The sequence below is a fragment of the Stylophora pistillata genome, chromosome 1 (genome assembly GCF_964205215.1).
Source record: "Stylophora pistillata chromosome 1, jaStyPist1.2, whole genome shotgun sequence".
Classification (NCBI taxonomy): Eukaryota; Metazoa; Cnidaria; class Anthozoa; order Scleractinia; family Pocilloporidae; genus Stylophora; species Stylophora pistillata.
Genome location: NC_142519.1, coordinates 41,356,450 through 41,377,944, shown reverse-complemented (window position 1 = coordinate 41,377,944; position 21,495 = coordinate 41,356,450). Strand labels below are relative to the sequence as shown.

The window sequence follows — 21,495 nt, the reverse complement described above, 5'->3', positions numbered from 1 at the left end:
GCATTTTTCATTAAAAAACGGGAAAAACTTCCGCAAAAAAGTTAAATTAGATATGGCAATAAGCAAACAAGCCGATGAAGAGCTGCCTGCTTTTTCGGAGCAACTTCAGAAGACCCGTCCACATCATTTACATATGTCGGGAGGCTTTGAAAAATTAGGTATAACACAATAGACGCTATTCTTATTCAATGACATGTAAATGATATGGCCGGGTATTCTTTTTTAACTCCCGAGAAAGAACCCAGCTGAAAGGGAAAACAGAACAATCAACGATTTTATCTCGTTTCGCAACACTAATAACTTCATTTCCACGCTTGAATTCACCTGTCAGTTTTTGACCAATCAGAGAGAAGATCATTGAAACATAGCGAAATACTTTTCGAAAGAAAATAAACAGCGCCTTGAAGCGTAGGAGAGGGAATTTTTGCCCTTTATACATAAACTACAGCGTTGGTGTGTTATAAAACAATTAGTTCATACGTCAGCTGTGCGTTCATCGAGATATGAAGCACTAAGGAAGTTTGGAGAGCACTCAAGAAAAAAGAGTTACTCGAGGCGTAGCTGAGAGCAACTCTTACGTATCTTTCGTGCTCTCCAAACTTTCCGCGTGCTTCATATCTCGATGAACGCACGCTGACGTATGAACCGATTGTTAAATAGTGTCTTTAATAAGTGATGAAAAATCTTGTTTCAAAGCTAAAATATTTTAGTTGATGTATCTGTAGTAACAATGTGAATCAAATTCTTAAGAAGAAATGCACAAAATTAAGGCTGTGACTGAAAGTGAAACGAGGACGTGGGACTCGGGGACGTGTGACGCGGGGATGTGATGAACAAACAACACCTGATTTTTGGGGCTAGGACAAAACACTGACCCCCTCACTGATCCCCTATTAAGTTTACTGGAAATGATGAATTGAAGCTAATGATAACAACCTAACGATACACTCCCCTCTTAAATTCCAAAATGGCGGAAGATGGTCGATCTGTTTAATGCCTAAAGTCTGTCATCGTCCAAACTCGTTTTACCACAATTGTTAGTTCTCCTACACTCATAAACGAGTGGAGAATGTGTCGAAACATTGTGTACTGCGTTGTATACGTTTCCACCTAAAAGGATTGTTTTTCTTCGACCAAAGCGCAAGAAACCGGAAGTTTGAAGTGCTTTAGTAGTGCCAGGTCACGCTCTAATTCCCATGGCGATGGCTTTTCGTTCGTTTGTTAAGAGGTTTAATTTTTTTTTGTTTATTCTTCTTTTTGGAGGAACGCAGTTCCAATTTGCCACTCGTTTATGAGTATAGGAGAACTAACAATTGTGGTAAAACGAGTTTGGACTATGGCAGACTCGTGATATTAAGCAGATCGATCATCTTCCGTCATTTTGGAATTTAAGAGGTGAGTGTATTATTATATCGTAATTTTGTATCGTTGGGTTGTTATCGTTAGCTTCAATTCATGATTCCCAGTGAATTTAAGAGGGGGTCAGTAAGTGGGGGTCAGGTGACCCGGTGTCAGGGTTTTGTCCTAGCCCTGATTTTTGCGCTGAATTTGTGAAAGTATAATTTTCGGTGGTCTCGGGCAAGGTATTATTTTATGTTGGAGAGCTTGTCAGTAGCAGCCGATAATTTCCAGCGATCATTGTTCGGCCGGATATGTTTGTTTTGCCTATTTGACTGCAAGAAATGTGGAAACAAAATGGTTTTAACGGGGGAGGTCCTCAGTAAACAACATGGGCAGCCATGTTTCCCTGCAAGTAACTGTTGTTTCTTGTTGATCCTACGACATCTGTGCCTTATCCTTGAAAATTTCGCTGCTGACGTTTACTTCAGGAAAACTGTTGTCCGAAAATGTCTATTTCTCTTATTTTCATACTTAGAATGTGCAGATAATTCTCGTAGTGATCTCGTGCTGTAAAGTGAGTGGAAACCGGAGAAAAGTACGTGTGAAGAATCTGAAGAAAGGTACAAAAATTACTCTTTATAGCTTTCACATTTCATTACTAGTGACGTTAAACCTATGACACTACTGGAAAAAAATAGAAAGGTGACCGTTATTGTGATATGCCTCCCGCGAACAGCAAAAAAAATGTCTGGAGTATCGCGGTCAGGTCTACTAACCAACAACAACATGCGAAGCCGTTAAGAATTTCGTAGACCTGACCGTGATACTACAGAAATTTTGTTTGCTGTTCCCGAGTCCACCGAAAATTATACTTTAACAAATTCAGCGCAAAAATCAGGTGTTGTTTGTTCATCACATCCCCGCGTCCCACGTCCCCACGTCCCACGTTCCCGCGTCCCACGTCCCCGCATCCCATGTCCTCACGTCCCCATCTCACTTTTACTGATGTTAGGGTATAAAGAGTTAAAATTTTCACGTCCGAACTTGGCTTTCAAGATGTGAAGAACAAAAGTGTGCTCTAAGAGTTATAACTAGGTGCGTCAGCAAACAAACCGTGCGCGGAAAGGTGACGAGTGCAAATGGAAAGAATAGTACTTTCAGATGAAGTGATACTATGCACAACAAACGAAATGACAACAAGAGTGTAATGTTCAGGAGTTCGCTTATACAGTTCGCTTACAGTTCGCTTACAGCTCGCTTAGTTTGTTCGTTATCCTGGATTTTCTCAAACCCCGTTCTCACTTTACAGTGCATAATAAATACTCGAGTCTACGTCTCCTGGGGCCTTGGGCGTGGACTTGGAGGCCTGGACACTACACCTCCCCCCTTTTCTTTAGTGAGGCTTGAAGTCTCTGTAAATTGTTTCCCACGTGGACGTTCTGGCTCGTACTGATCTCCGGGGTTCCGATGGCGCGATTGTCGGTCCCCCGTGCGTCTCTTGCATGACTATATTTCCTTCTCCAGGAACCTCCCCTACTTCAATATGGCGGTTCGTTGGTCGCCTGTTCATCGGTTGTTGTTCTTTGTCCCAATCCAAATCGTCGTGCTCCTCCTTTCCAGCACACTTGAGTACCTTACATTGGGAAGAATTGCGGGATTTGACTTCCTTTCCCCTCTTCACAGTGATCATGCCCCCTTTTATTCCAACGACCGCATATGGTCGTGGATCATATGGCGGGGTCAACGTGTTACCCCTATTCTGTTTCAAAAGAACATGGTCACCAATTTTGATCGAGCTTTGTGATGTGTGTCTGCGCTCATCAGCATAAGCTTTCATTTGTTTCTTCTTTCTCTCGTCTCTTTCACGGATTAGTTCATGGCGTTGTTCTTCCTGGTGAACGACCCTTTCTGGCAGTTTTCTTGTTATCTCTCTCCCGAACATAAGCTTGTCGGGACTCTCTCTCGTCACAGGATGGGGTGTGGCACGATAGTTGCCAACCGTCCTTTGGATCTCTTGTTTAAATGCTTTCCCCTCAATCTTGGCAACCCTCGCGCTCTTTTTGACCGGCTGGATGAATCGTTCGACGTCACCATTTGCCTCCGCCCATCCGGGTGTGACTTTCCTGTGCCTGAACCCTTGTTCTTGGGCATATTTTGCAAATTTGGACACATTGAATGGGGGGTCGTTATCTGTCTTCACCTCTTCTGGAATTCCATAAGTAGTGAAAACACGTGTGAGCTGGGGAATTACAGCCTCTGCGGAGGTACTTGTGACAAATTCTACGACAGGATACCTTGAATACTGGTCCCAGAACACTAAAGCCATGTCCTTATTTGGAAAAGGTCCCGTAAAATCCACACTGATCTTCTTCCACGGACCTGTTGGCAGATCCGACATTTGGAGTGGCTCTCTGGTGTGGCAAGGGATGGTAGCTTGACAAGCTAGGCAATTCCCAACGTGCTTTTCGACCATCTTATCGATTCCGGGAAACCAAACGTGGGCACGAAGCAGTTGTTTCGCACGAACGATGCCCTGGTGACCCTCATGAGCAATTTTCTCCATAGTTTCTCTGAATTCTCGAGGGACTATGATTCTTTTACCCCGAAGGACAAGACCGTCAGCCACAGCCAATTCATCGTAAATATTGAAGTACGCTTTCATGTCTAGGTTCCTGCGGTCAATCTTCCTCTCCCGTATACAGGTGATTAACCTTTTTAGTTCCTCATCGTTTTCCGTTGCCTTTTCCAGGTCCTCTTTGCTGATATCCCGGGGAATGTCACTTGCGACCACGAAATTCACGTACTGCTTGACATCCTTGGTAGTGCCTAGTTCCCTTCTAGTGCAGGTTTCACAAGGCAGCGGGTGCCTAGATGTATAGTCGAAGATATTCGTCTTTCCGGGCCTATATTCGACCTTGAACTCATAATCGAGCATTCGTACCATCATTCTTTGCAGCCGTATTGACGTCTGATGCCTAGGGTTGTTCAGGATGGCTTCGAGCGGTTTGTGATCGGTGACTATATTTTGAACGGCAAGCCATACATGAATTCGTGAGATTTCCTGCACGCAAAATCTGCCGCAAGCATCTCTAGCTCGATTTGGGAATAGTTCCGTTCCGCATCTGAGAGGGCCCTGCTAGCGTATTGCACCACCCTCCAGCCTTTGTCACTCGACTCACGTTGGACAAAGGTCGCTGAAATTCCTAACGGACAGCCATACACATGGACCTGATGCTCTGCAGCGGGGTCAAAATAGACCAAGACTGTGTCTGAGCTAGGCCTTCCTTCAAACTCTCGAACGCTTCCTGATGAATTCTCGTCCAGGCAAAAACGTTGGCTTTGAGTAAACCTCTCAGAGGGTCGGTTTGAGGAGCATACTTTTCCATAAATCTCGCGTTGTTTTGGACTGTACATAGGAATGAGTTCAGTTCCTTCGCGTTGCGAGGAGGCTCGGCCGCCTTGATAGCCTCAACCTTTCGCGGGTCAGGGAATGCTCCATCTTTAGAAAACTTCATCCTGTAATACACACAACTTTGCTTATTGAATTCACACTTTCCCTTGTTAAACGTGATCTTTTCTCTAGCCTTCTTGAATAATTTGTCTAGATTCCGATCATGTTCCTGTTGTGTTTTTCCGTACACAAGAATGTCGTCACTGATGTTGAGGCATCCAGGTATGTCTCGGGTGATCTCCTTGCTCACGGTGTCTTGAAAGATTTCACCCGCGGATCTCGTGCCAAAATTTAGCCTTTTGTATCTGTACAACCCGATGTGCGTTGAGAATGTGGTGATGTCCCGACTGTTCTCTTGCAGTTCCAGTTGATAATAGCCATGATTCATATCCAAGTGGGAGAAAACAGTTGCTCCATTGAGCTCATGTGTGATATCCTCGAGAGTTGGCATAATAGTATGGGTCCGCGGAATGGCTTTATTGACCTCTCCCATATCCACGTTCAGTCGAATTTCATTCGCCGTTCTCTTGGGTGTAATCACGACTGGGGATACCCAACTGGTAGGTTCTTCGACCTTCTCGATTACGTCATCCCTTATAAGTCTCTCCAGCTCCGCCTCCAGTTTTGGCCTTACGCTGAACGGGATCCTCCTGTGAGGTTGAGCAACTGGTGTTACTGTACGGTCAACGTGTAGATCTCCCTTGTCGATCAGCACTTTGACTTCGTGGTTTTAGATTTTTATACTTCTTACTGGCCTGGGTTTTGTGTTGCTTTCGACAGCCCCAACTTCTTCGATCCCACAAAGGGATTCCGCGTCACTGCTATCTAATTGCACCTCCTGAAAAACTGTCTTTACGATACTCTTATTTACTTTCCTTTTACTCCTACAGCATTTGGCAAAATGATTCAGCTTCCCGCATGTGGGGTATTTCTTTCCTCATGCCAGGCATTTCTCCTTTCCTCCCGCGTGTGGAAATGCGCCTCCACAAAAGTAACACTCTTTGTTGATACCAGTCGGGCTCTTTTGCCTTCCTAAAAAGACCCTCTTCAACTCTTCCTCAGTATTGTTCCTTCGACTTTGTTGCTCCATTTCGATTCTCTTCGCTTGTTTATCCGACAATTCCTGTGCTCTAGCGTAGTCTAACGCCTCCTGAAGCGAGTGCGGCTTACTGAGCAAGCGGCGTCTAACTCTCTTCGATTCTCCCTTTTCAATTAGCTGCATTTGTATTTCAACTTCACGCCAACCCTCTGGAAATTCACACGGAGCCGCTGCTTGCTTTAGACGCGTGGTGTAATCATTCTACGACTCCTCTTCCTCTTGGGCAAACTGCCGAAATTGGTATATGCTAAAAGGATGATGTCTTTTAGGCTCAAAATACTCTAAAAGTATCTCTCCTGCGGTTTCGAAGTCTTCTCCCGTATCGATCTAGTGTGTCGAAGATGTCCTGTACTTTGGGACCAGCACAGTGTAGGAGTAGTGCTCGTTTTCTCGCTTTGTCCTTTATATTCATCGCTGCAGCGTATACTTTGAATCTTTCGAGATATTTCCTGAATCGAGTGCCGACCAATGTCGGATCTATGTCCGGGTCAAACGGTCCGAAGTTGAGATTTGTATCATATGCGGCCATTCGCAGAGATCTCTCGATCGAAACAATTCGATCGAACGCCTATGAGATGATCCTTGTCGACAATGTAATGTTCAGGAGTTCGCTTATACAGTTCGCTTACAATTCGCTTACAGCTCGCTTAGTTTGTTCGTTATCCTAGATTTTCTCACACCCCGTTCTCACTTTACAGTGCATAATAACTACGCGAGTCTACGTCTCCTAGGGCCTTGGGCGTGGACTTGGAGGCCTGGACACTACAAAGAGTACTACCTTTATACCGAATAAACTGTTTAATAGATCTCATCACGTGGAGACGGACACATAGAAAGCTTAAAAAATGTCATTGTCACTTTGAAGTTTCAAATATTCGCCTCATATGTTGGAGGAATCAGAGTTGAAGATGGCGTTGCCAAACTGTTTGAACGATTTCTGCATTTTTCGCAGCAAACTCGCCCCGTTGAAGGCTTTTCAGTAAAGATGGCTCAAATTCTTGTGAGAACGCCTCAGAAGCTGAGAAAGATCTTGCTTCGTGTAAACTCAGTCATTAAATTTCTTCTCGTCCTCAAGAACATCGCTCTGTCACCGCGGCAAGCCATATTTATCAGGTATGTGTTCCAAATTGTGTTGAAGTGCTTGTATAATATTTTTTTGGACTTAAACACTTATTTCGAGTTCCTCTTTGAAGTTGTTTTCAATTCCTGCTTTTTTAAAAGTTGTTATACCTAGCTTTCTAAATCAAAATTTAGCGAAAATTTTAGAACTCCCACTCTGTTGTTTCAGTCAGAATGTTTGCACATTATTTGGCAAACATGACCTCTCTAAACCTTAAGAGTTATCAGCATCTAATTTCTCCTTACAAAAGCACGCCTGAATCACACATCAAGGTCAGGAGAGTTAAGGAAATGATCACCAACGCAGAAAGCTCTTGATTGTTACCTATTTTCTCTCTGCCAGCACCATAGGAAATGTATTGAGAACAGTGCCGTAAAGAGAACATGCATTCTGATGTTAGGTTAGGGTGGAAAGAGTTAAGCAATTGCACAGGAACGGGTTAACACAAGTTACACTCCAATAAATAAGTTTCATACTTGGTCTTTCAGTTGTAATTCCTGTTTCCAATTCATCTTATGGTAACATTATTAATAATTATTGATAAAAGTGTGGAGTTTTGCAAGGATTTCCAGCCCTTATGAGAGTCATAAAAGTACATGTACAAGAATTTTTGTGTGTTTGATATATCCAATCAGCTGCTGACTCGTCATTCGCCTTTCACACCACTCTATCAGGTTGATGAATGAAAGGAAATGTATTCACCATTCTCAATCAGAGGCCATTGGCGGCATTTTCTTGTCAATGAAGGTCTATGGTGTTTATGTGATAAAAACAAAATAATACATAGTTGCTTGAAGATATGGTCTGTTAATTTCTCTCCCTGTGTTCGACTCAATATCTCATGAGCGAGTGCAGCAAACAAGAAATTCAAGTGAATATGAAACAGTTTATAATCTCTTAAGGTTACCGTGCACCTTCAGGGGTGTCTCGTGTGCAAGCGATGTAGCGCGTCCGGTTTAAACTGCAGATATCTAAACCCCATATCAAATTAAAGCTTATAGGACTGGCTATCAGACTATACCAAACATTTTGAAAAAAAAATGTATTGCCGAGTTTTTCACGACTTCTAAATGCGAACGCCCGAATCACCTTTTGAACTTTACATGTCAAAGCGAATTTTGTTTTTCGCTTATTTATTGTGTTCCTCCGTTTCCGGGGCCAAAGCGCTAAAAAAACGTGTCTGCAATTTGTCATATTCAATTTCAGTGAAAAGTTACAGAACAGTTTTGAAATAGGATTAAAAAAGTGTGGAGTGATCGTACAAAAATCGCTCTTGAAAAAAAAGTATTTAGAGACAAGAAATTGGGAGACATGTTTTTGTTTTTTATATGTAAAACTAGCTAATGTCAAGATTTGAGAGCAATCGAACAATTTCCCTTTGACTTGTAGCTCTTAAAAGTGTACCCCTCTGGTAAAAAAATTGTTCCGAGAAAACAGCGCTGAAAAAATTTTCCTGCTTCGCAAACAAATTCCGCCCACAAACACGTTCAACTGGGTTCTCAGATAACTGAGCCAATCAGCGCTTGGAAAGTTTACTTCCTTTTGCCTCCTTGTGAAATTTACGCGCGTAACCTTTAATCAACCCTTATTGTTTCGCATTGCGCTCAAAGCGAACAGAATTTTTTTTGGCTGCTCGTTTTTGAATGCCGCAATGGAAAGATAAAAAAGGCGGCCAAGGCTCGCTCTAAAGGAGGCGGACGAGGTGGACGAAGGAAAACTGCGGCGGCTTCTAACAAAGAAAGAAACTTCAAACAAGAGATGTTTGCAGCAATGGCGACAATTGGCTGCGTCTTAGCAAATCCTTCATATAAAAATTATTTGCAACGTATTTCGGTGCGAAGATTTTGACTTCCCAGTCCAAACATGCCCATTATCTTTGTAAACTAAAACCTTCCAAAAATCTAAGGTCTATCAACATATAACTGTAATTAACTGTGGACCCGACCATGCTTGTTTGAATGACGAACGTTCTCTGGTTTACGGTTGACTGCATATACGTCAACAGGTTGCCTACGGCCTGTCGATCAGACACGAAAGTTTTACTTCCGCTAAAAACGAAAAACTGTATTTTCTCCGCCTTTTTCTTTTAGATGAAAGTTCATGCTTAAACTTATACATTAACCTAAAAATCAAAATTTCAACAAAATGGTCGGTCTGAAGGTGCATGGTAACTTTAATTGTGGCACATCAGGACAGTTACTAGATATCAAAGGATTGAGAGGATGTTAGATCACGCTTCTGATTGGTTACTTGCAAATGTGGATTTTTTTTATCTGGGTCAAAGGAAGTCAAATGTTTTCTTATATCCTCGCACACAAGAACTCACTGTCAGATGAATAGAACTTTATCAGACGATAACATTTCTTCATTCACCATCAGCCTCGTGCAGTCCACCAAAATACTACTTCATCATGATTACAGTTATATCCTGGTTTTGTGTCGGGTGATCAGAGCAAGTAAGAAAATTTGGGATTATACTTCAGAACAGTCGCCTCCATATAATAGTGTTACCAACTTTTATTCGCTCCTTACAGCGGCTTTACAGCAAATAAAACAAAACAACAATATCAATAGGGTAGCGTCAATCCTCCATTCCCCATGTTCTAAACGAGTTGGGGATTGGGTCCGAATTGGGACCGCAAAGCATCTATGGATTGTTTGAAGGGACAGATTTTCCAAATCAATATGGCTGAAAGCGAGAGCAAAGCCAAACTAACTGTTAAACTAACTCAGGAAGATATTCCTGGGGCAAAACTTCCAAGGGATTCTGTTGAAAAATGTAGCGTTGTCCAGTTGAAGAGGTGGCTGCTTTGCAGAGGTGCAAAAACGACGGGAACAAAGAAAGCTTTAGTGTCGAGGTTCGTATCGAAGCTGGCAACTTTTAAACTAAGAACCTTTACACGCAATAAGTTATTTTTATTTATAACAACTTTATTTGTAATTATATGCCTTTTCAGAATTATTATTAAAATTTCCTAAGAGTAAAAATTTAATATAATGGAAATTTTCGAATTTAATAAAGTCCTCTCGTACTTATGAGTGCTCTAATTTTGACTTATAGAGTACACGACTACATCAAGCATGGATTTGATGTTAAATACTTGCGTGATCCGGATGGCGGCGTCAATTTGTTACGGAAAAAAGCTCAACTTGGCGTACTTGAGAATCAAGAGCCTGAAGTAAAGGATTGATTCCCAAAAGAAGGATCCCAACCAGATATAAAGGCACTACCAAAAATATCATTTGGAACTGTGTGGAGATTTATGATCGAAGGTGTAGAATGTAAAAAGCAGCTCTCCACTGCTAAGCCACTTGTTAAAGGATTCAACTTTTTTAAATCTGGTCATGTCCTGTACATAGGCCACCTACAACAAAATGGCAAGCACTACATCAAAAGCCAAGTCCTCCCATCTATGAAAAAGGACAAAGTTTATACATGCTACTTAGTTATTAGTTCACTTGCAAAGATGCTAAGAGCCCACTGCAAATGCCCTGCTGGCATAGATGGGAGATGTAACCATGTTGCATCAACACTTTTTGCTTTAGAAAACTATTGTAAAGTAAGGGAAAAACTGGATGAGTCTGATGAGTCATGCACCTCCAAACCATGCAAGTGGAATGTGCCACGAAAGAGAAAAGGTGCAATACAGCCCATAAATGAGATGACTTTTGTGAAGCACGACTACACGAAAGAGAAGAAGATACGTAAGCTTCATCACTCTCCAGTAAATGCAAACCAAAATGCTTGTCGCGATGAAAACAAGTCAAGGTTTTTTGAAATGATGAAGGAGTACCAGAGGGTATCAGGAGACACTGTAGCTTGGACACATATACTGCCTCAGGAAGTAAAGAAACTTCAGGATGTAAAGGATTCTCTGCTTTCACCAGTCAAATGTCATCCCGTGTCAGCAAAAGAGCTAAAAGAAAAGTTTGAAAAAGCAAAGAGAAATCTTATGGTTGATGATTTACAAAGGCAAGATATTGAGGAACAAACTAGAGGTCAATCAAACACTGAATTATGGCATCGCCACAGACAACCAAGGATTACTGCCACAAAATGTTACCGTGTAGCTGTACAGAGAGAAAGTACGTCCCCTACTAAGATAATTAAAGATATACTTGGTTACAACAAGGCCTATCAAAGTAAGTCAATGGAGGAAGGACTGAAAATGGAAGACCAGATTATCAATGATTACAAGCTTCTCAAGCAAAGTCAAGGAGATGAAGGCATAACAGTCTCAAAATGTGGGTTTTTTGTTTCAAAAGAACATGGTTACCTTGGTGCTAGCCCCAATGGCCTTGTACATGATCCATCAGCCTCTGATTCAGAGGGACTTATAGAAGTTAAGTATGTCCAGACATCAAAGGATGAAACACTAGAAAAGGCATTGTTACGCAAGAGCATTTGCAAAAAGAACAGTAATGCATTGAGATTAAATGACAAACACAAATACTTCTACCAAGTCCATCAGCAAATGTTTGTTACTGGAAGAAAGTGGACAGATTTTGTTGTAAAGGGTTCAGGCTGTGATTCACTGTTTTGTGAAAGAGTACATTTTTCAATAGACCGCTGGAAGTCTATTTTGCCCAAGCTAGAATCCTTTTTTAATGACTGGATTGTTCCAGAACTTGTGTATCCTAGAGTCAAGTATGGAATTCCTAAATTGAATGCTCGTTCAGTTTAAAACAGTCAAAATCAATGTGTTCATTTAAGTAAAAGTGTGTAATTTAAGAAAACTATACAATGAAATAGGCAAATCAAAATTTAATGGGAATTAGTGGTTTGCCCAAATTATGTTGCACACTTTTTAGTACTATCAGAGTGTAAACAATATATTTGTGAAGGTAGAATGGTTTTCAAAAGCCTGTGAAACACGTACTAAGTTTTGTACATGTTTAGTGCTTTTCTGCTTAAATGCTTTTGTTTCTATTGTTTAATACTGGCACTATTAGAAAGTAAATAGTATTAATTGTTTCACAGGTTTTTTAAAAACCACCCTATAGGTATTTGCTATAGCTAAGATTAGATAAACTTTGTCTTGAAAGAAACAGCGATCTGTTTTGTCTATACACATTAACTCAGTATTTTTATACATTGTACACAGTTATGTTCATATTTGACTGAGTAAAATATTTACTAACTACATGTGTAGTGTGCTTGGATTATTGTAATGACTTATAACCAGTCTGGTTACAGTCCAGTGGTATGATGGCAATATCATAATACATTATCAAACACTAGTTTATCAATGCTATTTTAATGCAAGGCAATAAAACATAAATCCATACCATTGTTAAGTATTAAAATGTTGCTTTATATTCACATAAATTTTAATTAATCAAAGGAGGGTAAAAATTAGAAAGTCCAGCCACTACAAATAACATATCAGATGCTATGGGGGCAAGAGTAATTGGAATTCGGTGGTCAAAGATGTGCCAATTCTTTATTCTCTCCATCAATCGCTCAACATGTACTCTCAAACTGGCAACAATCTTGTTGTGGTTGGTTTCTTCTTTTGAGAATTGTGTATCTTTAACCAAAAATGCTGGTCTAATCAGTTCTGCTCCCACAGAAGCAAGCTCATCAGTGCAGTTGAACCCTTTGTCTGCCATAACTTGATCATAAGGTTGTAACTTGTCCAACAGTCCACTTTGAGCTGTTATTTCCTTGTCAGAAGTTGAACCAGGAAATAGCTCACTGACAAAACATAAAGCACCACTGGGTGTTATACCAAGCAAGGCTTTCATCGTCGTTCTAGACTTGTATGACGAGTAGCAAGCAGATTGAGAATTAAGTGCTGAAGGTTTCTCCATCTCAAACTCTGTACAGTCCACAATAATGACACAGTCTGGATAGAAGGATTTGAAAATGTCAGGCATGTAGAGTTTGAGAACATCCCTGGGTGGAATAGTAATAAGTGGCTCAAACTGTCCCCTCAGAAATCTCGTCCAGGCCCTTGAAACTTTGGATACAAGGGGTCTTGAGACACTAAACCGATGAGCAAGGTCCTTTTCCAGCAATCCAAGCCTTAATCTCACTAGTGTCAAAGTAAACTCTTGGAACTTGGTTAAACATCGAGGTCTGCCACACTGAATTCCTGGGTGCGTTCGTTCATGTTCATATTCAATATGCTCTGCTGCATCTTTAACCATGTCGAAACATATCAGCAGTGCATTATAGTCTGGTAAGCCAGTATAAAAGGCAATGTCTTCAGCATTGTCTTTATATTTCTCAATATCGAAACGAAAGTTTTCAAGAGAGTGTCTTAGTCTTTTTGTTTCTTGCTCGAGTTTTAAGTTTGCCTCGAGTAGGTTTGCATTTTCTTCACTCAACTTGGCATTTTTCTCCAGCAGCTGATTCTTTTCATTTGTCAATTCACTGATGTCCTTTTTAAGCTTTTGCAACTCCTTTAACATTGTTTCGATTTCCAATCCTGTGAGAGATGTTTGTGTCTCACGATTGTTCTCATGTCCGACTGTCACTGATGCTTGTGCCATGTCTTTCTTTTCCTCCCTCTTCTTCTTTTTTGCTTCCTGAATTGCCAGATTTTCTTCGAAGCTGATGACTCTTTTTAGCTGTCGTCTAGTGCTTTCTGCCTTTTTCCAAGGAAATATAGTCGGCAGATGAGCTCGACTGAGTTTCTCGCCACCTTCGAAATGGTCTGAGCAAATTCGAGTATTTGTGGAGTCCAATTTTAGCGAATCATTCTTCAAAATGACTTTGTATTGCTTTCTGGTAAACTCATCTTTCGGTAATCTGTAGAAATGCAGATGTGAAGCGTTCCTAAAGCTGTTTGTACAGCCAGGAACGCAACAATTATAGTGAGGCATTTCAGAATTACTTTGTAAATATGACTCGTCTGTCCCTTCAATCAATCCATAGATGCTTTGCGGTCCCAACTCGAACCCAATCCCTGACTCGTTTAGAACATGGTGAATAGGCCATATACGGTCAGCGGTCCCTCTGTTCGGCGCCATGTTTATTCGCTCCTCTGACGAAGAAATCGTGACGAACGTCGATGGAAATGTTCCACAAGATTCCGGATCCATCCTTACATCTCACAACTTCCTTCAGCATCAGGGAGGTAAGGTCGATCCTGGCGATTTGATTCGTGCCGTTTTGGCCGACAAATCAGCGTTGGACATGCTAAAATCGGCGATCAAGGCCGATAGTCAACACGCACAAATAAACAAGGCCGATCAAGGGCCGTCAGCTCAAACTAGAGCGACCAAGGCTCGACAACCTTTAGATCCAGAGATCAGCATCATTCATTCTAATCCACCGAAAGAGCCACGGTGGAATACGTCAAACCCTGGTACTTCGGGTTCTGACAGTCGTAGTATTGACCTCGAGGATGCCCTCGATACAGAGCCGCTTGCCTCAGCCGCGCGTTGGGCGGCGAGCGAGGAACTTTCCAGTTTTCGGGAACTTGTTGCTAGAAAACCTCTCACAAACTTTAAGAGGAAAACTACGTGCCGTGAATATCCCAGGCCTAATGTTGATGCTGTTTATACTCCTGAACTGGATGATTACATTGCTACTCTTGTTTAGGGAGCGAAAGCAATTGATAAAGATAACCGCTTCTTGCAAGACAAAGTCCTTGACATCATAGGACCTTTGTGTATGCTGTTTGAACACTTGACTGCCATGAGTGATTCATCTAGTAAGGACTTAACACTGTCTCAAGATCAAGTCCTTGCAAGACAAAGAGGCGATTCACAAAACCCCAGTGTCAGACAAAGAACCAGGATTTGTAAGTTCCCTGTTCATGGTTCCCAAGAAAGGTGGTGGTCAAAGGCCTGTCATAAACTTGAAAGCCGTGAACAGAGTATTCTCATTTCAAAGTGGAAGGGATACACGTGCTGCGAGGCCTTTTAAGAAAAGACGACTACATGGTCAAATTGGACCTCAGGGACGCGTATTTCACTCTTCCAGTGTGGTAAGGCCATCAAAAGTATCTGGATTTCTGTGGAAGGGCGCAATGTGGGACTTCACTTGCCTTCCCTTTGGCCTAGCCAGTGCACCGAGAGTCTTCACCAAGCTCATAAAACCAGTGGTGGGGATACTGCGCAAATTGGGCGTAAGGCTAATAGTCTACCTAGACGACATTTTGATAATGGTAGAAAGCAAACAACTTGCAAATCAACATGCCCAGTTAGTTTTCAGTACACTGGAAAATCTAGGCTTTGTGGTGAATTACAAGAAGTCAGCGATGCTTCCCTCCCCTCAGATGGAATTCCTAGGTTTCCTAGTGGATTCAACAACTATGATTCTAGCGTTACCCCGCGAGAAAGTTCGCAAGATACAGCGGGAGTGCCAAAAGGCCCTAACAGTGTCTTTCCTGACATTGCAAAAGTTGGCAAGCTTGATAGGCCAAAAGGCGCTAGCAGTGTCTTCCCGGACATTGCTTGATAGGCTTGCTAAACAGTTCCATTCAAGCTGTCTTTCCAGCTCCTGTTGACCGCCATTTGCAAAACGTAAAGAATCAGCATCTCTCCCTTAAATGAATTTCAAAGGCGAGGTGCAGGTATCTCCTCAGGCACGAGAGGAACTGATATGGTGGGGAGACAATTTGATGGATTGGAACGGCAAGGTCTTAGTGAATGGGGACCCAGATCTAACAATAGAGACAGGTGCTTCCCTTCTAGGGTGGGGAGCTGTCTGCAATGGAAAACGTACGGGAGGCCTTTGGACACAATCCAAAAGATTACTCAACATCAACTGCCTAGAGTTGATGGGAGGGGCTTTTGCAGTGAAAGCCTTCACTCAAGACAAAACTCAAGTAAAGGTTCTCTTGCTCATAGACAATGTAACAGCAGTGACATATATGAACAAAATGGGGGGCACCAGGCCCCCCATTCTGTCAAGTCTTGCCTTCGAACTGTGGTCTTGGTGTCTTCAACGCCAAAACATAATGGCGCGACATATTCTAGGAATCCAAAACTTCCAGGCCGACCAGGCGTCGCGTACTGTTGTAGATCACTCCGACTGGAAGCTCAAACCTTCCCCCCATTTTGTTCATATATGTCACTGCTGTTACATTGTCTATGAGCAAGAGAACCTTTGCTTGAGTTTTGTCTTGAGTGAAGGCTTTCACTGCGAAAGCCCCTCCCATCAACTCTAGGCAGTTGATGTGGAGTAATCTTTTGGATTGTGTCCAAAGGCCTTTTCCAATGTATTCAGAGACTTTGGGGGTCCCCTGGAAATAGATATCTGTGCATCCCGCCTATCGTGCCAGATCCCAAGGTACGCAAGCTGGAGGCCAGATTCAGGGGCAGACACAGTGGATGCTTTTACCCTGGACTGGGCTCAGTTGACGGGGTATGCCTTTCCCCCTTTCGGATTAGTAGGGAGATGCCTAAAACAAGTCATTCTCCAACAAGTTCAGAAATTGGTCATAGTAACCTCAGTATGGGAAACCCAGCCTTGGTACCCATCACTCCTCCAACGCTGTGTCGACTTCCATCGGTTGCTTCCACAACCATGTAGATCTGTTGACCAGGCAAGGGGGAAAATCACCTCCTAACCGACCTTCAGTTAGCAAGAAGGCTTGTCTCAACCGTTCATACTCAGAGACAGGCATTTCTGCAGTGGCTGGAACACGGCTCACAGCTGCATGGCGAGAAAACACTTCAAGTGCCTATGGGGCAGCTTGGCAAACGTGGGCTAGCTGGTGTAATCAACAACAGATTAATCCCATTTCAGCCCCTTTATCGGCAGTTTTCGATTTCCTTACAAGAGAATTGAACTCGGGCAAGGCATACCAATCAATTAATGTCTATCGCTCAGCAATATCCATGACCCACCTAACCATTGATTCTCTGAGGGTTGGCAAACATCCATTGGCTTGTCAAGTTATGAAGGGTATATTCGACAAGAGACCACCCCTTCACAACACTCAAACATGGAAGGTTCATCAGATCACTAGCTACTTAGAAGGCCTTGATGATAATTCATAATTGTCATTGAAACAACTGTCTGAGAAACTAGTGGTCCTGCTGGCCCTCACATTTGCTGAACAAGGGTCTGAATTGGCTGCACATGACCTCATATTCAGACGTTTTTACCCTGAAGGGGTTTCTTTTACTCTCCCCCAGTTAACAAAAAAAATCATGTATCGGAAATCCTGCTAAAACTTCATTTCATGCCAGTTTACCTTCTAATGCTAGATTGTGCCCTATTGAATGTCTAGGAGAATATGAGAAACGCACAGAAGCCTTTCGGCCCAATGCTTCTAATGCAAACGTCTCAAACATGCAAGTTATTTGTCTCTTACATCCGCCCTTATAGACCAGTGTCATCTTCCACCCTTGGTCGGTGGATGAAAGAAGCTTTAGGTGCGGCTAAAGTTGATACTTCTATATTCAAAGCCCACTCATCACGGGGTGCGGCAGCCACTGCTGCAATTGAAGCAGGTATATCTTTACCTCAAATTTTAACTCTGGAAGATTGGTCAGGTCCTTCGACCTTTAAAAAGTTCTATTACCACCTAAGCTTTGATGCTCAACCGGGCCAAGCTGTACTCGGATCTTCAAAATGAGTCATAGCAGAACAGCCCTTAAACAGCAACTTTTATATGGAGGTGACTGTTCTGAAGTATAATCACAGATTATGCAAGAGCTGCTTGCAGCCTGTAGTATCATGTGGATTATACGAAGATAAAGGAGACGACATATAAAGTTTCCCTACCTCCTGCCTCAATATTTTGACTCGTTTTGTTGTTGTTTGTTTGTTTGTTATCTTGCAGATCCGCTCATCAAAAGTGGCGCCGAACAGAGGGACCGCTGACCGTATATGGCCTATGGAGGGTTGCCGCTGGCCTATTGATATTTTTGTTTTGTTTCATTTGCTGTAAAGCCGCTGTTAGGAGCGAATAAAAGTTGGTAACACTGTTATATGTCGTCTCCTTTATCTTCGTATAATCCACACTATTAAAAACTGAATCATTGGATAATGCAGTCCAAGACTTTTTATTGGCTCAGTCATTATGGTATATGAGCCAATATACCATAATCTACAAATATGGTAAGCGTACGCTTCAGCTTAAAATTAAAAGAGGGCTAAAAAATTAAATAACATTTAATAATTTAATATGCCATTTTTAATAAAACAATTATTCCACCCGCGCTTGTTGGATATAAGATGATTATAGCCAACTCGGCGCTACGCACCTCGTTGGCTATCTATCATCTGATATCCAACGCGCGCTCATGGAATAATTGTTAATTGTACTACAGGCTGCAAGCAGCCCTTGCATAATCTGTGATTATTAAGGCAGTTTGTTGATGCACTGGAAGTTTTCATTAAACAAAATTCACTCATGACCTCTAAGCTGATAGATGTACATCTAACATCAGTATGCATATTCTCGATGTACTGTCTTGTACATTTTTTTAGGGAACTGAAAAGGAGAATTTGTTGACATTTCAGAGCTTTTTAATTTGGTGATGATTTCCTTTATTCTGGTGACGTTACTGTTTGATTCAGGGCTGATTGTGAGGAGAAATTTGATGCTAGTCAGTCTTAGGGGTCAATGGGTTAATGGATAGTTATCTATAATAAACCACAACTTTTTATTTTATTTTATTTATTTAGGCAGATATGCTTGACAATATAAAGTGACTTCAGTAGCTAGTTGACAGTTTATCAACACAGATTTGACTGATACATATCACTCAGTTGATGTTCATCTTCCTGTCTTTCTGCATTAATTCAGCAACACCTTTTTTCTTTCAATTTGTACAAGCTTCTGCATAATTTACTTAAGAGTAGAAAGAGCAAAAAATCTAAATGAATAAATAAGTGAGCCAGATACACATGCATCATCTGACCTGAGCACTCGGTATATGCGTGCAGTGGGGTAAATAAAATTATGCAATCACACTGTCAAGCAATGCGGCCATCTACTAATTACTTAAGATCTAGCTTTTTTTTTTTTTGAGCAAATCATGAGTAAGATATCAAAAGCAACTTGAAATTGAATAAATATGACTCAAGGCCTAGAATTGTTAAATTAAGCAACCATCTATTAAACATGGTGGAAGTTACCATGATTGTGATGAAAAAAATCATGAGTAAGATGTCATTAGTAAATTCAGATGGAACATTCACGATTCATGGCTTTAAGCATTGTAATACAACATAGCCATCTACTAAACATATCAGATGTAACCACTGTAATGACAAAATCATGAGTAAGAGAACTTCAGGTTGAATAAATATCATTCATGACTTAGCGTTGCTATACAACACAGCCTGCTACTGAATGCTTACAATGGAAAAGATATTGAAGGTGCCGGTAACTTCAAATTGAATAAATGCAAATTATGGCTTATCATTGCTATACAGCAGCCATCTACAGAATATATCATAAGATGTTAAGATTGCATTAAACAAATCATAAGTAAGAAAACAATATCTGATAACTGATATAAATTGAATAATTATGATTCATGGCTTAGCATTGTAATGCAACACAGCCATCTACTGAGTGTCTCACATGTTTAGGTTGAATTGAACAAATCATAAGTATAAGATATTGATATCAGTGTTAGATTGAATAAATACCATGTATGGCTTAACATTGCCAAACAACACAGCCATGTACTTAAAATCTTACCAGTTTTAACAAATGACAAGTAAATAGAGAGTGACAATCTTTTCTCTAGCAGCCTATACTTTGCCTCCTGTTCTGATCAGACCCTATATATAAACACCTTCACATGCTGCCACTTTTTCTGCACCTGACACTAACTGAACTGAAATTCAATCTACATCTGAAAGAATTGTATAAAAGACTACTCAAAGGTTATCTATTTATCAAGAAAAAGCCCGGAGAGATTAATGCGTAGGGTAACTGTATCCGCCAGTCTTTTGGAATGACGTCTTGAGTTGGTAACTTTACGGCATTCACTCCAAAAAGGGCCAGGAAACACTGTTTGTCTATTTTAAAGCTCACTCTCATTGATAAAGAATAATCTTAAATGTTATTACAAAGGACAGAGATGGGCTTCTAAAATAATTTAGTTTTAACAGTTCAAAGCTTTCTTACTGCTGAAGCATAGTTAATAGACTATGGCTGAAGGAAATCAACATGCTTTTGATCTGTAATAGTACATGTATGAAGTGCTACATATATATCCCAAACTCAAGCTAGGCAACTCATTGACACCTAAACAAGTATCCCTAGCAGGTAATCCTCTCAAATGACCCATTTTCATTACATTTAGCTAAACGAATATTTAACTACGGTATTATATTTAGCGTGACACGGGCACTTAAAACAACAAGCTTGTATTTTGACAACATTTACGAAAACTACTGAAGGTTCCTTGATAACTACTTCATCGATTTCGAAGTAAAATTGCTTCACAAAGAATGCACTCATCTGAGAATAGTGTTGTTGATTACACACTCGTTTCTTTTAGACCATCCAGTGCTTCGTAAAAGTGATCAAGATCGCTGTCATCGTCAAACGTGGCCAGCGGTGCTCTTGGAGACTCTCGCCCTGAGGCTGCTGGGAGATTGTCATCTGCTTGGTGTTTATCTGTTGCATAATAACAGGAGACAGGGATGAAAGAAGAAATTTAGTAAAGTTCCATGTATGAAACCCTTAAGCTCTGCTCAGACTAATTCATAGCGAGACTTTTATATAGAGTGGGGCACCGAAGTTCAACGCAAACCTCGCAAAAGCGCTTCCCGAGAACACCTTATCGCTTTGCAGAAAAGAAAACCGCACAAAGGCTTTCCAATGAGCAAAAATTTCTCTCACAATTGGAATAAACCGCTGAATGTTGCTAAGCTGGGTGGGGAGGGGAAAAAATTGTAGAAGCTAACAATTTGTGTAGTGATTAATGAGGAGCTGATATTCGCCATTAGTCCTCCAAATTGATGGAAAAAAAACCTTTTGAATATGTCAAAGTTGTTTTTTTTTTAAGAGGAAGCAGGGGGTTGGTAAACATACCCTTATTCATAATAAACTGTTCGTCTTCTCCAGCTTCATCGTCCATATTATTTTCATCTTGCTCTTCAGATTCTTCCAAATCCCTCTTTACTTCTTCTTCTTGTTTGTCAGGCTCATCTTCAATTTTATCTTCATCTTTCCCTCTGGATTCTTTGCACTCGTTTTCCGATTCTTCTTGTTCGTGAGGCTCATCCTCCATGTCATCCTCATGTTGTTGTTCATATTCTTTTTCTCGTTTTTCAGGTTCGTCTTTCTGCTCTGATGGGTCTTGGTGGTCTTCCTCCGGTTGTTCATCCTGTTCAGTCTCATCTCTCTCTTTAGGCTCTTCGTGATCGGTCTGCTCTACGTTCTGCACATGCGCACTTTGATCTTTTGATTCATCATCAGTGTCATCGCTGTCATCACTCTCTGCGTCTCGATGGATTTGAACTGGAAACAAAAAAGTTATAAGGAAAAAGTGCTCTGTGCTACAAGTGCTACTTCCTATGGTACCCAATCACAGTATATCAGTTACCATCAT

General features: G+C 41.3%; 4 protein-coding genes across 4 annotated transcripts in view; 2 read left to right on the top strand and 2 right to left on the bottom strand.

Moving 5' to 3' along the window:
• Positions 1–9,622: 9,622 nt before the first annotated feature.
• On the top strand, positions 9,623–12,304 carry LOC148742563 (uncharacterized). Its single transcript, XM_088757449.1, has 2 exons — positions 9,623–9,869; positions 10,073–12,304. Exon 2 carries the CDS (start codon positions 10,275–10,277, stop codon positions 11,694–11,696), a length of 1,422 nt encoding a protein of 473 aa, XP_088613575.1. The 5' UTR covers positions 9,623–9,869; positions 10,073–10,274; the 3' UTR covers positions 11,697–12,304.
• Positions 11,757–13,944, bottom strand: LOC148742562 (uncharacterized). The gene has a single exon (XM_088757443.1). It carries the CDS (start codon positions 13,840–13,842, stop codon positions 12,343–12,345), a length of 1,500 nt encoding a protein of 499 aa, XP_088613569.1. The 5' UTR covers positions 13,843–13,944; the 3' UTR covers positions 11,757–12,342.
• Positions 13,945–15,515: 1,571 nt separating this feature from the next.
• LOC148742561 (uncharacterized) lies at positions 15,516–16,586 on the top strand. The gene is made up of 2 exons (XM_088747856.1): positions 15,516–16,095; positions 16,162–16,586. The coding sequence occupies exons 1-2, from the start codon at positions 15,516–15,518 to the stop codon at positions 16,536–16,538; spliced, it is 957 nt and encodes a 318-aa protein (XP_088603982.1). The 3' UTR covers positions 16,539–16,586.
• A 1,996-nt stretch (positions 16,587–18,582) lies between these two features.
• LOC148742560 (uncharacterized) overlaps positions 18,583–21,495 on the bottom strand; it is a 56,678-nt gene continuing 53,765 nt past the window's right edge. The window contains exons 17-18 of the mRNA XM_088747853.1: positions 20,976–21,404; positions 18,583–20,558 (exon numbers count right to left, since the gene is read on the bottom strand). Of these exons, the coding sequence (XP_088603979.1) occupies positions 20,419–20,558; positions 20,976–21,404 (569 nt within the window). The 3' untranslated portion in view covers positions 18,583–20,418. The remainder of the gene's footprint in view (positions 20,559–20,975; positions 21,405–21,495) is intronic.